This window comes from Echinops telfairi, unplaced genomic scaffold, assembly GCF_000313985.2.
Source record: "Echinops telfairi isolate 266 unplaced genomic scaffold, ASM31398v2 ScPeMD7_1;HRSCAF=3_0, whole genome shotgun sequence".
In the NCBI taxonomy this organism is placed as follows: domain Eukaryota; kingdom Metazoa; phylum Chordata; class Mammalia; order Afrosoricida; family Tenrecidae; genus Echinops; species Echinops telfairi.
The window spans coordinates 32,679,025-32,696,869 of NW_022103896.1; the positions used below are offsets into that span (position 1 = coordinate 32,679,025).

The 17,845-nt window shown below is 44.1% G+C and overlaps 1 protein-coding gene across 2 annotated transcripts in view; it reads right to left on the reverse strand.

Moving 5' to 3' along the window:
- Nucleotides 1–17,845, reverse strand: part of OXR1 (oxidation resistance 1) — a 620,623-nt gene that overhangs the window by 204,410 nt on the left and 398,368 nt on the right. For both annotated transcript variants that reach the window (XM_045287193.1, XM_045287139.1), the window contains exon 2: nt 13,206–13,402. In XM_045287193.1, coding sequence (XP_045143128.1) covers nt 13,206–13,402 — 197 coding nt within the window. The remainder of the gene's footprint in view (nt 1–13,205; nt 13,403–17,845) is intronic.

Here is a 17,845-nt window from a genome sequence, read left to right on the forward strand (position 1 = left end):
CACACACACACACGTGTGCACATGTGTGTATTGCCTGGTGGGCCTGTGGCCCACTAGAAAGCCAAGCCTTTCTCCTGTGTCATGGAACTACCTATATAGGCCCTGAGCCACATGGCCTCCATCCGTTCATCCCTAAGCCTTCTTTAAGTCCCAAAATAGTGTCGGAGAAAGTTCTCTGTCCATGTGATGCAGTGTGACTGCAGTAAGCAGGGTGTTTAAGCAGAATGAATCATAAGTGTGATGTGCCCAGGAGCACAGGCTGATGAATACTGATTTGATGCTGCAAACGAGATGTGTCTTCAGATGTGATGGCTTTTCTCTAAATCAGATGAAAAATCCAAAGGTTTCTGATGTGGTATTTAGATACCAGCCCCACTTTGCTCCAGTTTCCTTGACAGATTTTATTTCTCTGGCATACTTAATCATAGGGGATGCTCGAGAAGGGAACCAAAGTGAAGTTGCTACTCTCTCTCGCTCTCTCTCTCTCTAAAGGATAGAATTTTCTTTCCCACCATCAACACAGCTTTAATAAACACCTTTCTATCACACCTTAGGAGGTCAACATCTTACCTGAATAATCTTCAGCACGGCACCACCCTCCCAACTACCACCATGTTGGAGCTTGTTGTTTCAGCCATGGTCTCAATCCTTTGCATTGTGAGTCTTCACTTGCTTTGCTAACACTACGTTACCAGGGATGATGTCTTCTCTAGAAACTGGTTCCCCAAACAACGTGCCAAAAGTACAGAAGATGAAGTCCCTCCATCTTCACTTCTATGGCGCATTGCAGCCCCAGTTCTTCCAAGACAAACGTGTTTGTTCTTCTGGCACACGACGCTAGATCCACTGTTCTTTAACAACTACACAATTCAAAGGCAGCGATTCATGTGATCGTTAGATGCCATCAAGTTGGCTCTGAATCACAGTGACCCATGTACACAAGAAGAAAACACCATTGCGTCCTGCACCATCCTCACAATATAGTTATAATTAAGCCCATGGTTCAGCCCTAGTGCCAAGTCACCTTATTGGGGGTCGTCTTCTTTGTGCTGACCCTCTGTTTTACCACGCAAGATGCCCTTCTCTACGGCCTGGTCTGTCCTGACGACATGCCCAAGGAATGGGACATGAAGTCTTGCCTTCCTTGTCTTAGAAACACACTGGCTCTGCTTCATCCAAGACAGATTTGTTCACTCTTGTGGCTGTCGTTGGTATAGTCACTCTTCTTCACCAACACCACAACTCAAGTGCATCAATTCTTCTTCAGTGCTCCATATTCAAGTTCATTATTCTCCATCTACTTCATTCGTTATTCTTTTTCACGTACTCAGTGCATAATGTTTCTAGTATTTATCACAGTCTCTTTAAACTCAAAGCATAGTAGTCATTTCCATAAAATACCAGCAGCTTCAGATGCTAATTATGATAGAAGTTTACCCAAACGACCAAACAGAACAGAGGAAATCAGTGGACACAATCATGTGACCCATGTGCGTTTTCTCACAGGAAACATCAATCTAAATGTCTGAAAGCTTATCTAAATGATATTTATAAGGAATTTAACTTATTTTCAAAAATATAAACTAATATGAAATAGGTTATTCTATAGATAGATAAAGTAAAGCAAGGACGTTCCTTTAATGACTAAGGTGCCTGGCCAAAATCATGGTATTTTCAATCATCTCATATGCATGTGAAAGTTGGACATTGAATAAGGAAGAACAGAGACGAATGGCTGCATTTGAAATATGGTGCTGGCAAAGAATATCGGAAGTCCCGTGAACTGGCAAAAGAACAAACAAATTTCTCTTGGAAGAAGGACAACCAGAATGCTCCTTCCAGGTAAGGATGGTGAGACTCGGCTCATGGACTTAGGACTTATGATCAGGAGAGGCCAGTCACTGGAGAAGGACCTCATGTTTGGTAAAGTAGCACGGCAGAGGAAAGGAGGTAGACCTTGGACAAAATGGATTGATAGCGTGGTTACAGTGATGAGCTCGAACGTAGAACTATCGTGAGGATGGCCCCAGACCAGCAGTGTCCTGTTCTATTGCACATACAGCTGGTATGGGGCTCCAAACAGACTCAATGGCATGTAACAACAAGAACATGGATAAGATTTTGAATACCAATTTATTATTAGATTTAAAAAAATATTTTAAATGTTCTTTGTGAATTAATTTGCTTGCTTAAAATGTTCTTGTCCTGAAATAATTGTATTTCCATAACAGATGGATTTATTTCAGATATTATAATATTGCAAAGATTTATGATATTATTATGTTCTGAATGATCACAAAGTTGGAACTAGTTAAGTTTTAAAATAACGCAGTCAGATATTTTGTAGATGTACATGTAATTTACAGCAAATATATTCCAAATGGCTTATGAAATATCTATTACCTTCAATTGGGTTATTCAAAGTAATTAAATATGAAGTTAAAGGGATTTCAAAACCTCTGGCAGAAATAGCAGTAGCATGGGTATCCAGGTCAATTGGCATAACATATAGGGTCACTAGGATTCAGAAATGACTTAATGGCATTGAGTTTGGTTTTAGAATTCAAAAAGACAATCTTCTACATCTTACTTTGGTGAGTAGCGAATAATGTCTTAAAAGATTGTGAGCAGTCTTCTAAATTGCTATTGGCTTCTCTCCATCCCAAGGAAAGAAGCATAATGGAAATCAAAAGATATATAGAAGCAATTAGAAAATATATAGAAAAAGAATGGACCACACAAATATCAGTCTCCATACCTTGAGACCAGAAGACCTAGATGGTGCCCGACTACCACTGTTAATTGCTCTCAAAAGGATCACATTAGAAGGTCCTGCCTAGAATGGGAGGAAAATGAACAGAATTCAAAATCATAAAAGAGACCAGGCTTGCTAGTTGGATAGAGACTAAAGGGGGCCCCCAAACTGTGGTCTTTAGACACCCTTCAGTTTTGGAAATGAATTCATCCCCATGTTCAAATCTTCAGTCATTTAAGATTGGAAGGGGAGCACTTACCCAAGAGCAACGTTCAGAAGGTGAGGAAAGGAGTGAGCACAGATGCAGGAGGAGGACTCAGGTGAAGCAAAGGCTTCTAGAGGGACTGCCGTGGCTGAGCGGAAACTGAATGCCTATGAACCGTGGAACGGAAAACCACCCTAACATTCACCTACTTCACAACACCACGTACAAATCAATAGCAGCAGGTTTGTGCCCACCTACCCCCAATGTATTTGGCTTTTCTCGCTTTCTAAGTAATATTCGGCTTGTCAAGGATGTGAACTTGATCAATACTTCATCAAAAACCATAAACTATGTAAGAATCTTGTGTTTGAAGAAACAGCAGTAGACATGAAGTAGACCAAACTGAAAATGTTTTCAAGTATTAAAAATCAATCAATCCACTTAAAAATTCAGCACCAATATTTTTTTATTTCTGCATATGTGCAGGATCCTAAGGGCTCTTTAAATGATTGTTCTCTAGGAAAGTGTGCATATTTGTGAAATCTGGACATTCTTTTTTCCCTGTTCAAATTGCCCTTCATTCTTTCATGAGACAGGGAGGACAAAGTAAGCCCTACTTAATAGGTTGTCGTCTTCCGTCCCTAGTGAGGGTTTAGTGAAGTAGAGAGTTTCTACAGTGGTCCTAGAGGAAAGGGCAAGCTCTCTTGGCCACATGTGTTAAATGACTTCCTTTATTTGAGAATAGCAAATTCCTAGCAGGACCATGATTAGTTTTTGGATATAGCACAATGTCTACTTTAATTATTTCACAATTTTAACCAGTATAGGCTTAATTGGGCAGTTTAGAAATGATTAAATAAGTTGACAGGTATAATTTGTTTCTAATAAGTGATAAGACTATTATCCTGCAACTCCAAACACAATGCCAACACAATTTACTTAGGAAAACACTGGGCTATTGACATTTCTGAATCCACTCATTACAGGCAAAATTAAGCTGTACCTCTTTATCCTTTGCTGATTATTGCTGACAGTAAACAGCCGTAAAACAAGGTGAAGCAGAATAAGGGAAATCTACAGAAGACCGTGTAAACTGGAAATTATTTGACAAATTTATCTAACTCATCATCTGCACAAATAAACCATAGGGGTACAAACAACTCTATTTACATCTCCATTTTAAGTACAACTATAGTTCCTTCCACAAACAAACAAACCCTGACTACTCTCATGTCGATTTCGACTTACAGCGACCCCACATGGGCTTTTCAAGGCTGTGAACCTCTAAGGGAGCAGCTAGCCTCATCTTTTCGTCTATTGATCAGCTGGTGGATTTGAACTACTGACCTTGTGATTATCAGTCCCGATCAGTTACTCAACAGCACCACCAAGGCTCCTGAACGTTTAATGACACTTGTATAAATTATTAGTCACAATAAAATGGCTAATTCCTCTCGACAGCAAGCATTACTATTTACTTGAAAAGGAGTTTGGCTCTATGGGTTTTCCTCAACCTTGTGGAAAAGCCAATGTTACATGAAATTAATGATATGAAACAAAAATCCAATCAAATGCTCCACTGGAACATCCTCCCATGGACACAGACTCTCATGCACACGGCTACTGGGCTTTAGTAGCTACTCACCCTGCACAGGAACCAGAACGTGGACCTCGCGTCCTGCTCTCCCTCAGAATGGCACCCTGAGCACTTCCGCTTAGGCACTGCCTTTCACAATTTGTGAAAAGTTCCCTGCTGTTCAGGGAATTTCAGATGCCAGGTTCAACAAGGGACCTCAGTAATCAATGATGTTCCCTGAGCACTTTGGTGACCCAGAAAATAAAAGAAGCCATCCAACTCTCAGAGCAAACTTCCGTTCAGAACAAGTAATTTTTCAGAAGAACCTGATTAGATTGGAACCCTCAAAGCACTCATTTTAGATCCTGTGCTTATCGGCCTGCATGGGCCTGCTGATTCAATCACAGAGCCTGCCTGCTTTTACCTGAAAAGTCCGCCTGCTTGGAGAGAAGGTTCTGGTTCGGCGATGACCCAGTTTTATGTTCCAGAATGTGTCCCCTCCAGCATGATGGGCCATTTCCCTTTCTTTGTTGCCTCCACTTACAGTATTTTCACTTTAGAATTGATGTCTTTTTAAAATTACTTAATCCTCATGATTAAAAAGTCTGGCCTCACAAGGAGAGGCAAGCAAGCTATATGGTATTTCAAAATGTCTGCTGTATGGCAATTAAAAAGCCGTTAAAACAGGCAACTTGCTTTACTCTTTTTAGAGTTTCAAAACTAGTTATCACTGGTTTAATTTTAACAACTACTGAGAAGAATTCCTAGGGGATCCTAATTATGTAAGCTCACTGTTCAATAAGTAAGCAGTCTGGTTTGTAAAATGCAAATTTGTATTAAATTGTGCTTCATTAAGCTTGGCATATTAAAAGTATTCTATCCTAAAGGCAGAGCAAAAGACTCATCCATCTGATTGCAGACACACAGCATCAAAATGTGTTGGGAACCATTTCCCAAGCTAAGAGTGGCACGGGTCAGGGGATTTATAGCCAGAAGAGGAAGGAAGGAAGGAACTCATTTAAAAACACATCTACCAAGTCACATACTAGGCAATCATTTCATAAATGATAGTACATTTTAGCACAATGAAGCAGGAACTCGGGAAGGGAGGGTGGAAGAAAAGCAGGGAGCGTGGAGAAAAATATTCTTTATTCACTGCCGTCCAGTCTATTCCGACTGGCTGCCCTTGGGTTTCCAAGACGGTAACTCTTTCTGGGAGTGGTAGTTGGGGTGGTGGCCACTGCCATCAAGGCAATGCTGCCTCGTAGTGACCCTTACAGGACAGGTAGAACTGCCCCCTGTGAGTTTCCAAGACTTGAGATGTTAACTGTTTATGGGAGTTGAAAGCCTTCTCTTTCTCCCAAGGAGTGGCTGGGGGCTTCAAACTGCTGACCATGAAGTCATCAGGACTCCTCAGCAGGAAAGGCAGGGAGGAGAAAAAAAGAAGAGAAAGAGAAGGAGAGAAAAAAAAAAAACCCTTCAAGTGAAGAAATGTAGTTTCACAAAAGCACTGCTGTTAGGTTATTGTTATTTTTAATGAGCTCGTTTTAGCGTGGATGGTGTAGGCTAGCACTTGGGAAACCACTCAGTAAGATCCTTGTCAAAGATATAATTTAATGTTTTGCTTCTGTTTCCTTTTGACTTGAAAATGTGTGTGGGGGAAGCATTCTTTAGCATTAGTCCGTTTACCTAAATTCTTCTCTCTGCTCTGCCACATTGATCACAAACCAACGCTCTGAGACCTTCAGACCTTGAAATGCTAGTGGTGGCCCTCGCATCGGCTCTCCTGGCTCTCTCTGGGGCTTGTCATCACTCACTGCGTGCAGTGAGCATTTGTCAGCCACCCAGATATCACTGCCGATGCGGATGTCCAAATGTTTCGAAATCTATTCATGCTGACCCGATTTGGAGAGGGCTGGCCAGGCCTCAGAGAAGACCCTGTTGACATCGAACACGATGGGAAGTGTTCAGGAGGATAAAAGATCCAGAAGTTAACGCCATCGGGAGAACATCAAACAGAACGATCCCTCTGTTTGGCTGGGGTGCTGGGGTGAGGTCTGAGATACAGCTGAGCAACAGGCAGGCAGAGCATGGATAGACAGGCTAGAGAGTAACAACCTTATCTCTGGGCGCCAGGGACAACCAGAGGATACGTTGATCAGATAGACAAAGGTTGAGGGCAGGAGCCTTGGGGACATGAGCTCCAGGAGCGCAGGAACCTGCTGCCTCTTCCATGAGGCACCTGCCTGCACATCCGCAGGGTGCGCATTTACTCAGGACACTCATGGTCCGGTGGAGGCCTTTGGCGGAGGCCTTTGGCGGAGTCTGTCTCCCCTGCTCCTCTCAGGAGTCCTGTGAGTAAGTGCCACACGTCCTTTGATGTATGAGGACCCTGTGGTTTGAGATGCGGAGTCATTCGTCTAGGGTCCCGGGACCAGCAGGGGCAACCAGTACTCCTGCTTGGGCATCAGGGTCCGAAGACCTCATTCCTCCCCCCTGGACCCACACTGCCCACGGGCGCAACAGGAGTTCAAAACATCCGTGCGCTGATGGCCTGTCAGTCCACGTGCTGTGCAGCAAAATCCTTTCGGGTTTGTGGGAGCTGGTCGCTTTTCGTTTCGGTCAAAATTACACTTTGAAGAGATGACCCACCGGCCTGCCCGCTGCCCTCAGATCCATCTGGCTCAGTGACCCGATGTCGGGTTTCTGCAGCTGTCAATTTTTCCAAGAGCAAGTCGCCTCAGATTTCTCCCAGGGAGAGGCTGGCAGCGTCTAGGTTTGCAGTCCAACAATTACCCGGGAGCGCCACCAGGGGGCTCCTTAAAGAGAAGACCCCAAACTGGAACTCCCTGCCAAGGAGTTGGTTCTAAATCCTAGAGACCCGCCCTCCAGGCAGGGTAGAACTGTCCCTGAGGGTTTCCCAGACCTTTAACTCCTGTCTTGTCTTCCTCCTTGGAGCACCTGGTGGTTTTGAACTACTGCAGCCAACGGGTCCCTCACGATGCCACCAGGGCTCCTTAAAGAGATGATAATTGCACTTAACACAAAAAGGCTTCCACTGCAACAGATGCTAAAATGCATTAAATTCTCCCAGATCTTTAATTTCACTACTTTGTGCTACAATGTAAACCCCAGGACTCATTGTTCTCTTGCTAGAAGTGGTAAACAGCTGCACATCTCTATCCAACGAGGCTGGGAAACTTGACGAGCAGAACGTTCCTCCCATTCATCTTCTGTTTCATGCTGCAAATATTAATTCCATTGTCCTTTCTTAAATGCATCCTAATCCAAGCAAGGCCAAAACAGCTCTTTGGGAAAGCTGCCATTAATATTCTAATGCCTCGCCGTGGAAGCCAGCTGAATAGAGTTCTGCTAGACATACATGATTCATCTGCTGGAGTGCTCGAGCGGCAAGACTGAAGGAAAGACTACCTTTCCCCAGTTGAGGCTACACCTTGAGCTCAGCACAGTGACACCTTCATCCGAGAAGGCAGCCACGCCAGGTCCGAAGAAACGGATGTTGTTTCAAACTGTGCATTACTCCTTATGGTTGAGAGGCTCCGACGGCAGTAACTTGCTTCACAGCAATAGAAAACGCACGTACATGGGCCATCGTGATGATACAAAGGGAAGGGAAGAAAGTTTGTATTAATTTGATCAAAGTGCTTGACTTACGGATGATAACTAACAGGCCCAGGGATGGGAAATAAGGTGCAGCAGACCACAGGGAGTGGCAGAGCAGGGCTGGGTGAGCTTCTCCGGAGCCCCGCCCTGACTTATGCAGCCACTACTTTCCTCTGCATTTGGGGGAGACAGGGGAAGTTTTCTGCTCGTGTAAAGCTTGACGGTCTCAGAAACCCAGAGGGCAGTCTTACTCTGTCCTACTGGGATGTTGGGTCAGAATCTAGCTGATGGCAGTGGATTTGGTTCCTTTTAATTTATATGAAGCAGGATTCCGATCTTTTGCATCAATTTAGTCTCATTTCTACTTTTCTTACTGAAAAATCAATATTTTCAAAAAGACTTATAATCCTAGTTATTTCAAAAATAAAAATGATATTTCTTGTCTCTATAAGTTGAATAAATACTAGAAATAATTTAGGACCTGCATCTATTGTCTTTACAAGGGGCTTATAAAAAGGTGACCAGACATCCCGCTTTTGGCGGGACAGTCCCGATTTTGGGCGGTTTTTTAAAAGTCCCGAATTTTGGAAAGAATGAACAACAAGCTAGGGAATGGTCTATTGGTTCATATAGAATTAATAACACCCCCTCCTCCGCCCGTCAATAGCGTCCCACTTTAAATCTGGTCACCTTAATTAGTTCTCTTTGTAGAGTTCTCTCCACAGTAAATGGCTCCTCTATACAGGTTCATGAAGATGAATTGTTGTGATATCAAGAAGAAATATTTCGAGCAGCTACAGCATGAAATGGAAATAAAAACTTAAATAACCTCCAGGACTTTCTTATTTTTTTAAATTTGAAAATGCAAGCCCTATCATTGTTTAAATTTAAATATAGTACAGTAATTCACTTGCATTAGGCCTCAGTGCTTAATTTAAGTGTAGTACTCGAATGGGCCACAAGAGGGCCCCCAGGATTTTCCCATTGTGTGAACCTTGAAAAACCTTTCAAGGGCACATTGGCAGACAGATGGGTTAGTTGAGATTCTCTGGGAATTGCAAGGAACTTTTCACTCCACTATGGCATGGAACCCCCTCGAGTCTACCTCCTTGAAAAGGGTGGCATCATTTCGTGTGACTCTCTGGGCTGGCTCTCCTAAAGTGTTACGAGAGAAGGTCCATTCACTCGCAGGCTTTCATCCCTGTCCCACGAGCCCTCCTCTACCTCCTCTAGGCTGCTATTCCTCTTCTGAAAAACGCACCTCCCTCTCAGAGTTGTTCTGAGGATGGCCTGGGCTGCCAGAAGGAAGAAGCTTCACCTGTGTCTTGCGTAAGAAATTGCTAATAAATGGCAACTTTTACTGTTGTTGTTCAGGATGAGCATACATATGAAAAGATACCATAGTGCACTTGCTTTGTGCAATGACGTTTCACGATGGGTAATGGAATCGTTGCCAATCGTTCAGCCTTGAAGACACAGTTTCCTGGTTCCAATTAGTAAAATAAATACCCCAAACCCCGGCCATGGAATTGCCGCAGACTCAGCCACCTGACAGTACAGAGTAAACCCGCTCTAATCCGGGCTACCTGCACACGGTGAGTTTGACAGTGCAGCTGTTTCCTCTGTGATGTTTATGGAGAGTTGTTGCAAATTCCAAAACTGAAAGTTACTGAAGGTGGTGCTACTGAAGAGTAAGCCAAAGCTCAATCTTCTGTTCAAACTCAATCTTTAGGTTTAGCTCTCTATTTACTGTGGGCAGAGGTTTTCTAAGTTTAGCTCTGTATTTACTGTGGCCAGAGGTTCAGTGGGTCTCCCTAACATTCTCATATTTTAAAAATATCGAGTTTGCAAGTAGTTTTATTTTCATTTACTCAATTTAAAAAAGGCAAGAGAAGCAACAGAATGATGTGGACATGTCTAAAAACATGAGGAAAGACCACTGGTAAATGACCCTTAAAGGTAGCTATGCAAACTTAATAGGTCTTTCCAGGGAACTGATTACTGTATAATTTGAGTATGAGCTGAGTTTTTCAGGACACGTTTTATGCAGTTTTAGTCATAAAATTAGGTGCCTTGACTGATATTCGGGTCGACTTAAACTCAAGTATATACTGTATCTAAAATTCTGCTGTTCTGAGTGTGAACTGATATTCGGGTCGACTTAAACTCAAGTATATACTGTATCTAAAATTCTGCTGTTCTGAGTGTGAACATAGAAATGAGAACCCTATTCGCACACTCATATCACTTTTCATCACCTCACTATTAACATACTTAAACATGTCATAGCAAATGTGGTGAAGAAAGCTAATGGTACCCGGCTATCAAAAGATATAGTGTCTCGCGTCTTAAAGGCTTGAAGATAAACAAGCGGCCATCTAGTGAGAAGCAATAAAGTCCACATGGAAGAAGCACACCAGCCTGTGTGCTCACGAGGTGTCGATGGGATCAGGTATCAGGCATCAAAGACCCAGAACAAAAAAATCATATCAATGAGGGGGATTACAGATTGGGGACACAAAACCCATCTGTAGACAATTGGACATCCCCTTACAGAAGGGTCACAAGGAAGAGGCGAGCCAATCAGGGGGCAGTATAGCACCGATGAAACATACAACTTTCCTCTAGTTCTTTAATGCTTCCCACCCACCACCACTATCATGACCCCATTTCTACCTTACAAATCTGGCTAGATAAGAGCATGTACCTGGGTACAGATTAGATCTGGAAACACAGGGAATCCAGGACAGATACAAGACCCTTAGGACCAATAATGAGAGTAGCCATACCAGGAGGGGAAGGGGAAGGCTGGAGAGAAAGGAGGAACCGATCACAGTGATCTACATATAACCCCTTCCCTGGGGGACAGACAACAGAAAAGTGGGTGAAGGGAGGCACTAGTCAGTGTAACACATGAAATAATAATAATAATTTATCAATTATCAGGGTTCGTGAGGGAGGGAGGGTGGTGGAGGAAGGGAAAAAAAGAGGAGCTGATACCAAAGGCCAAAGTAGAAAGAAAATGTTTTGAAAATGATGATGGCAACAAATGTACAATGGATGGATGGAGTATGATAAGAGATGTATGAGCCCCCAATAAAATGAATAAAAAAAGAAAAAGAAAACTTAAAGCATTCTCATCTGGAAAGGACGCTCCAAAGGGGACATAAGAAGAGAACATAAAATGTTATAAAGGGGGGAAAAAAAACAAAACACGTGGCTTGAATAGTGAAATCCTGAACTACGACCTGGAGGCATCTCTTTAAAGGAAACAACGTAAGACAAAGACACAGAAGGACTGGTCTGGGAAGCGGTACAGAAGATTGTTGTGGGAATCAGAACGAGGCCGGCCTGGGGATTTTCCTGTCTACGTGGAATCTCCCACCTGCAGTCAAGTTGACACCAACTCAGGGAGACTCGTGGGTGCCACAGGAGTGAAGAGTGGTTTCCATGGCTGGTTTTGGGGGAGGTGCCCCTGGGCGGGCTTGCCCTGCAGATTCACTGAGCAGCGGAGCACACTCACCGTCACCCTCCACCCCAGGGGAGGCCGTGCCCACTGCTCCTTCATTCCCAGAGCCGGCTAGAAGAAGCCCTAGTCCATGCCACTGACAGTGCCCCTCTCGGACAGAGCCGAACTCCCACTGGACTCCCAAAGTCTTCATGAAAACAGAGCAGCTGGTGGGGGCAGGGTGGTGGTGGTGGTGGTGGTGGTGGTGGTGGTGAAACTGCTGACCCCGTTGTGCGCGGCTGAGCACTTAGCCACTGTGGCACCAGGGTCCCTTTTATTTCTAGATACCATGTCAAACTCATGACCCTAGAGTGGATTCCGACTCAGAGCAAGCCCACAGGACCAAAAAGATCTGCTCCATGGGGTTCCAAAGCCAAAAATATTTACAGAAGCAGACTGACTCCATAGGGTTTCTGGGACAATAAATCATTATGGGAGTAGAGACCTCATCTTTCTCTTACAGAGAGGTAGGTTTGAACTGCTGACTTCCCACCAGAGTTCCCATGTCTAGATCAGAGCCTTAAAATACATGAGATAAAACGCATTAGCCATCTTACAACAGACATGTCCCGGAGAGTCGGTGGAGGTAAATCTCAATAAACCCTGAGCCCTATCCATGCATCTCTGAAGAACCCCCAGGCCACACCCTTCTAGCCAACCTTCTGAATGAGACTGAGTCTCAGTAGGAGAGGCCACCGCAGCCTTACTCTGCGTAGGTCAAGCTATCAGCAGCACTCAGCTCCCAACAGATGTGATCAGTTTGGTCACTTCCACTTCCAGTGCACCCACGACACTGAAACGCATCATGGTTTAGTTAGAAAACAAGGCCAAGGCAGTGTGGGCAAATTCCGGTACGTAAACATTGTTAAATCAGTTTGCTCAGATTGATCTTCAACTATAGCAAATGTTGACGTTGCAAGTTCTGGGGAAAAAAGATGTAATGCCAGTGAGACCCTCTCCACAGCCCCTTCCATACAAAAGACTCTGCGGTTCCATCCCTCCAAGGTGCAAGACCAAAACATACTCAAAATGGAACATGCCTTCTCTCCAAATGTGAAAGCTTCCCCTATCTCAGTGGCTGTATCGGTTACAGGCTGATATCAAGCACTCTCTGATCGACTGACAGCGGAGTCAGAGGGAGGGAAACGGGAAGAACAGAAACAAAGCCATGCTGGCTGAAGAAGGGCTAAAGGGCAGATAATAGCATACCTGCTGGAAAATTGGAAAACCTAATATAGTTATTCATGTGGGCCTTGAAAATGCATGGGAAAAGTCCATGACTTTTCAATTCTATCTTCCTGGGAATTTTTGAAAACACACACACACACACACACACAATTTACTCTTCTTAGGTTAAAATATTGACGATCCTCCAAGTTTCTCTCTTCTTTAACCTATAAGAAAGTGTATAAATAAACCATCAGAGAACTCTACACGTTATATCAATGGAAGGCCATTGGGCTGCAGGCCCACAAATTTCTGACACCAGTGTCGATGGATGTCATCTACTCATTTGCATAAAATGTCAGGCACTCACCAATGGTGTAGAACCTCTTCAGTTCACTCTTACGGGAAGGATGCTTCTGGGTATTCGCCGCATTATTCTGCTCTTCTTCAATGACGGGGGTCTTGGGTGCTGGAGGCTTACTGGCTGGCAGGGCTTGTTTTCCTGCCCCAGACAGAGGGTTGAATCCTGGGGCAGTAATGTCTACTGACTGGGACTTCTTCTTCAACCTAAAGAAAAAGAATAGCACACGCTGCCGTTACTGACTCAAGCGATACAGGTTCTAGGTCATGCAGTCACCACTCTGTCCATGACATTGAATTATGGAACTGTGCTCCGTGGTGCTTTCAATGAGACTGCTCCCTCTGGAATGGATTGCTAGGCCACGCATCCTAGGTGTCTCTGAGTGGACTGAAACTTCTGATCTTTTGGTTAGGAGTCAAGCACTTAGCTGGAACCCCTACAGCCCACATTACGAGGAAATCACTTTACCCAAATTGTTCATGCTAGTCAAGAGAAATATAAATGGAAACTCAATGCAGTGTAACACAGGTTCTGAAATAAAATGAACAAAGGCATAATTCTAAGTGTAGCCATGAGTAGCCATGAGAATTCTCCTCCACTGTGTCGAGTCTGTCATCAGGGACAATCAGACTGGACACTGTGGCAGTACAGACTAAAGATCAGGGCATGCATCTTTTGACCAGCAATTTTATTCTTGGCTATCACATCCATACGACACAGAGGGACGCTCACAGCAGCAGGATTTGTTATACAGAATAGCTGGAAACAAAACAACCCAAATGGGCATGACTTAAATAAAATAGAATGTACAATCTATAAAACAAAATTCTATACAGCTAGGAAAATTAATGGATTTCAACCATATGCAACAATACAAATAGGTTGCATAAAAAGAATGTCAAGTAAAAGAAATCCAATACAAACATAGCACACCCTGGGTGAGTCTACTTCTATGCAGTTCAAATACATGCAGAACCTATCCATGATATTACAAGTATGCAGGTTTTTACCTTAAAGGCATGAGGGGTTTTCTGTGACTGTTGCAATATTGTAGTTTGTGACTAGGATGCTGGATAGAATACATTTACTTTGTGAAAATTCATTGATCTGTGATTTATTTGTTCTTCTCTGTAAAGGTTATCATAGGTTATTCTGGTCAGAGAAAGTTCCCAAAACAAACACACTCAATTTTTAACTTAAACATAATCACTTATCATGGAGATTATATGTAGTGACTGAGTGGTTATTTGCTGCCAAATAAATAGAATGAGATTCTGATACTACCAAAAGGTATACAGCACATATGTTAGCTAAAATTCCCAGAACTTATTATCTTATCACCAGCCATGGTTCACACCGCATCAGTGGGCTTCTGGGAGAACTGATGTCATCTAATGGAGGATATTAAGAATAACAAAGGCTTATATTTTTTAAAAGTTCTATGTGCATAAGTTTTGGCCGAATGTCCACGTGTTCTGCAAGTCCTTTCCATTGCTTCTGGGGGACGAGCAAGGAGCTTGGCCCTGAGCTACTCTATTTCCATCCCAACCTCCATGCTGTTCATAGGTGATAGCAACTGTCAGTACATTTTCTGAATGGTTCCTGTACCAGGCATTGCTCTAGAGCCAGGGAGACACTGAATCCCACAGGCAAAGGCCTCTCCCTCATTCTTGGGGAGGAAGGCAGGTCACACATAAACAACACATCAATGCACACAAGAGCATGTGGAAGAACATCAGTGAAAGGGACAGGGAGTGGACTGTGCCCCTGTAGAACCACACATAGGAGAGCGGACATCGGAGCTCATAGCACTTCATAGCACTTCAGAGAAGAGCCCAGGACAAGGAGAAATGAGGACCTCTAACTGGGGAGCAGCATTTCAGCAAGAGGGGGCACACTTGGTGTGTTTGAGGACCAGGGGTCACTGTGGCTGGCGCAGAGAGAGGGGAGAGAAGAGCAGACGAGGTCTGTCAGTGTGCACAGGTGCAGAGTGCCTAGTCTCCTTCCTAGGGAGTGGCTAGTGGGACTGAACTGGTAACCTTTCAGGGGCAGCTCCACACTCACTCACTGCACCCCTAGGGCTCTCTGCAGTAAAAGCACACCACGTGAGGGAAGAAGAGTAATGCAGAGAACAGGTTAGGATGTAAGTTGTAGGTCATGCAGGCAATTAAAGTTAAATAGCCCCCCGACATGGCTTCCCAAAAAGAAAGCACACTTTAAAATGCACAAAGGTCTAGACAGCACTAAAAAGATTACAGTGATCTCCAGTAACTCTGGAAAAACACCAGTATTCAACCAAGTAGATCTATCCAAATGTCAAATGTCTATAGCTCAGCCTATAGACCAGCGGTTCTCAACCTGTGGGTCGCAACCCCTTTGGGGGTCAAATAACCCTTTGCACAGGGGGCACCTAAGACTATCAGAAAACACATATTTCTGAAGGTCTTAGGAACGGAGACACCGCTCCTCTATCGTCTCCAGGTGGGTCTGCCCACAGGTAGATATGCCCACCTACGAGTACCCCGGTGTGAAGACTGTTACCCATGCTACACCACACTTCAAGACAAAATGTCACTTATTTATCATTAGAAATAAATATTTCACAATATAGAAATACATACTGTTTTGTGATTAATTATTGTGCTTTAATTATGTAAAATTTGTAACAATGAAAATATATCCCACATATCAGATATCTACATTATGATTCATAAGTGGCAAAATTACAGTTATGAAGTACTAACGAAAATACTTTTATGGTTGGCGGGAGGCAGGGTGTTACCACAACATGAGGAACATGTTGCAGCATTAGGGAGGTTGAGCACCAATGGTGTAGACCTTATTTCAAAATGGAATTTGAGCTTTAATATAAAGCCACTGATTTTGGAGGGAGGGCAAAGGCTATGGGCGAGGAGGCAGAGTGACCACTAAAGGAAAGGTTCGGAAAGAAGTCCAGCTTCTCTCTACCTCTCAGCAAGTGTTACCACCGAAAGGTATACTTCACACATTTACTAAAATGACCAGTATAGATTTTCTTATCACCAGCCAGGGTCATCTCATTTGTAGGCTGCTGGGTTACTGATGTCATCTTTAGAGGATATTAAGAATAACAAAGGCGATTATATATATATATACACACACACACACACACACAAACATACATGCACACACACACATACACTTTGGGGGCTCTTACATCTCTTACCACAATCCATACATTCCCTCTATGGCTTATCTTTTTTAAAGTGCTGTGTGCATAATTGATGGCCAAATGTCCAAGTGCTCTGCAGCCCGCTCCATGGTTTCTGTGGGGTGAGCAAGAACATGGCCCTGAACGTCAGTGAGCGGTCAAAGGCAAGCAGACAAGAACTCCTCCCACCCCTTTCCTCCAAGCGCTCTTCCCAATGAAGCCTGGGGGGGCAGCAGGCTTTTACTGTTACAGAACCCTGGGAAGTTGCTATGAAAGATTTCCATTTGCATGTTTTTAGAAAGCAGAACTGTGTGGGTAATTGAATTACTACTCCCTTAAAGAGTCTAAAAATGACTACTGTGGTTGACAAGGAAACCTGCTAAATGCTACCTCCAATTTCCAAATTTCAGGAGAGGGGAAGCCTTTCTAAAATTTTAACAATGTCCTTAATTAAATGTGTTAAACAAATGTAAATATAGCATAAGCGGTGTGTAGGTGGGCCTGGGATAGAATACTCATTGATAATAAATGAAACATTGCAAATAGAGACAAAAATAATCTCTTAATAGGCACCGAACTAATTCTGGGTTAATGTGCTGTGCATTTCCAAAGGGAAGTGAGCGCCCGGCCTAGGATGAAGGATAAGCAATGAGTACACGGAAGGAGACATCCCTCTGGGCTTCCTTCCCATAAACAGAGCATCTAGTGGTTCACAGCCCTTGCCGTTTCTTGTCCCTCTTTACGATTTCCACTCCTCAGCCCATGAGCCAAGCACTTCTTACTGCGTAGTGACGATGCTGGGTACTTTTCTGAGCCTCAGTTCCCTGAGCTTTCCAATCGGAGTAAAGCATTCTACCAAAGGGTCTGAGAATTAAGCAAACTTCCCATGTGAAAACCTTGGAGAGCATTTCGAAAAACAAAACCAAGAACCCCAACTGCCACGAGTCCGGTCGCTCTGGGGCAAATGAGAACGGCCCTGGTGGAGTTCTCAGAGGCCAACTCTTCACTCATCACAGGGACTAGAAAGCCTCAGCCTTCTCCCGCCGAGGCAGCCGGGGTTTAGGCTTAAACACACACCTGCCATCAGGCTGAAGACTCAAGGTGGCCCCATTTGTGTCAGAGGAGAACTATGCTCACCTTGTGGTTAGCAACCCCGTCAGTCACCTGCTGCCCCACGAGGGGGCCTGTAGTAGAGCATCGGTCAGGGAGCAGAAGGGGTTGTTCCTCTCCATGCCTGGGGCCCCCTGCAGGAGGCTGGCAGCCAATGCAGGCTAAGGGGCAGGCGCCAATTCAAGCCCCAGCCAGGTGGGCTTAATTCAGCCAATGGGGTCAAACCAGTCGTGTGGCTCACGCCTCCCAGCTGAATGTCCTAAAGGCGGGGACCTGGAGACAGCCACCCTCTTGCCAGCTGCTCCTCCGCCATCCACTGGGACCTGCTGGGTTCCCTCTCTCCTCTCTC